The sequence below is a fragment of the Sinocyclocheilus grahami genome, unplaced genomic scaffold (assembly GCF_001515645.1).
Source record: "Sinocyclocheilus grahami isolate Dianchi unplaced genomic scaffold, SAMN03320097.WGS_v1.1 scaffold3610.1, whole genome shotgun sequence".
In the NCBI taxonomy this organism is placed as follows: domain Eukaryota; kingdom Metazoa; phylum Chordata; class Actinopteri; order Cypriniformes; family Cyprinidae; genus Sinocyclocheilus; species Sinocyclocheilus grahami.
In genome coordinates, this window is record NW_015508703.1 from 398 (window position 1) to 2,698 (window position 2,301).

Sequence of the window (2,301 nt, forward strand, 5' to 3'; positions counted from 1 at the left end):
TATCGTCAAAAGTTTAATTAGACTATACACAGCTATCTGTCTCTGTTGTTGTAAAAATTCTTTGTGATTTGAACTTTGGTTTGAAACGATAGAATTTGTTAATTAAATGCATTCCTTTTAGCCAGATAGCCTAGGCTATATTACATAACATACAGCGATATATTTTAGTTTCTTAATAAAACGTTATTGTTTTTTTTCACACACGCATGGCAAAAGGTTCCACCTGTTGTTTCTGTAAAGATACCTATTTAAAAAAAATAAATACATAAATGTCCGATAGCTCGTGTTTTCACCTGTCGCCAAACAAGCTGCATATATATATATAACTTTAATGTTGTGTTTTAAAAATCTTTCTCACATTGATCTATGTGTGAGAATGGCGCTATATTAAAACGATTGCACCCCGAAAATGTCCTGTGCCTTAACATTTAATCATTTAGCAGCTGTTTAACAAACAAACAAATAGGCGACATACATACATTTATTACAAATATAGTCTAATAATAATAATGATGATGATAATAATAGGTTCATAATAATAATAATTGAATTATTCACACGCTGCCCAAAAATGTCAGAGAAACATAGGTTTTGAAATTCACAGCCAAAGAAGATTTTTGACATGATGAACAGCCATAGCTTACCTCCGTTTGGCCCCCTGAGAGACAGCGGTGCGCTTCTGGACTGCAGGGAATGCAGCATGGAGTTCTCGAAGGGCCCCGCGGGCCACGCCGCCGGTAACTGTGATAGCTGCGGTGCAACATACGGAGGATACGGGCTTGTGTAAGATCCACTTATCGGCCGTGAAAGGTACTGGTCTCGACTGTTTACATTCAGAGGATTCGTATAGCTGGTATCCCTCGATGTGCCGTTATTCATAGGCGGACTGGGGGAGTAGTGGAAACGGTTGGAGGTATGTGGGCTTCCAGTGCTGTAGGATGGGCTCTCTGGGGCGGACTGTGACCAGACCGAGTGACTGCTGACCGCATGGCTCGACTGCGATGACGCGCTGGGTTGCAAGTACGATAAACTCGGTATCATCGTTCCAACGCGAGACGTCGGCACATAAACGGGAGAATTAGGGTTGGAGTGCATGTAACCGGCCGATGGCGTGTCGTTATAACCGGCCTGACTCTGGGCCGCGGCGATGGCCAGGGTCTGATACATGTCGGTAGGGTCCACAATTAAGCCTCCCTTATGCGTCTCCCTGGTGTGCCCACCTGAGATGATGAGTTTGTTGCCCTGGTCTAAATCCGTGAAGAGTGTAACGTCGTCAGAATTGGACAGGGCGTTGTTGGGATGGCCAAAGTGGACGTAGGAGTGTAGGGGCCTGCCCTCGGCGCGACGCGTTCCCACCGCGTCCAGGTGCGCCGGCGCCGGTGATCTCAGCCGGTCCCTGCGGTCAGTGTTCAGGTAGCTCTGCTCAGCCGGAGACCCTGGGCTGCTGCTGGACACTTCGCGCTTGACCATGGACCAGCTGTTATCTCCCAGGTCCATCCAGGATCCCTTTTATTTCTCACAGTATGTGGAAAACACAGAGGCAGAATGCGCTGAAAATGAGAACATAAAATGTGAGATACGTCGGGGAGAATAATATAAACGAGAAAAACGAAACGAGAGAACGCAAATATTTTACTTTTAGAGGATCTCAAATCATTAAGCAAGTTGAGTTTTAAGCACTTCGTTTTAAAACGTGCGCAACTTTTTTCTCTTATAGCGGATGGAGAGTTTCACTTCAGAAAGCGCGCAACAGTCAAGTACAAACCTACTCAAATAATTCATGATTGTTGTGCCATTTGTAATATTCTAAATGTGAAAGTTGAGCTGCATGACGTGATTGACTGAACACAACTTCACCATATTCCCAGAAAACACATGCGCACGCACATACACACCCCATACAGGGCTTTACACTGAAGATCTGAATCCATCCGTGCCATGAGTCCTCCCTCTTGGTGTAGCCTCATCATAATTACCACCAAAAAAAACTCACTCAACGTAACAGATAGGAAACTAAACGTAATATGTCTTTGCAGAAAAGAGATAACCACTTGATAAGACCCACAAAAGATAAGCGAGAGAGAGGCAGGGTAAAGAAGAAGAAAAAAACAATACCCGAAATGATTTAGGCTCTCCTCAGCTGGCACCAAACTCAACACCAAGACAAGTTTGACAAAAGCAGGAGAAGACATTTATATATGTGAGAAGAAAAAACGTCTCCACTGACCTATTGGTGCTTTGCCATAAGTTGGTGTCCGCAGGATCCAGCGGTTATGTGGTTGCAGGACTTGGAGAACTATT

At 44.4% G+C, this 2,301-nt stretch overlaps 1 protein-coding gene across 1 annotated transcript; it reads right to left on the reverse strand.

Moving 5' to 3' along the window:
* Positions 1 to 546: 546 nt before the first annotated feature.
* Positions 547 to 2,297, reverse strand: LOC107576378 (GATA-binding factor 6-B-like; the record flags this gene model as incomplete). Its single annotated transcript, XM_016262566.1, has 2 exons — positions 2,228 to 2,297; positions 547 to 1,550 (listed from the first exon to the last, which is right to left on the reverse strand). A coding segment is annotated over exon 2 (951 nt), but the record flags the coding sequence as incomplete, so codon positions are not given.
* Positions 2,298 to 2,301: the final 4 nt, after the last annotated feature.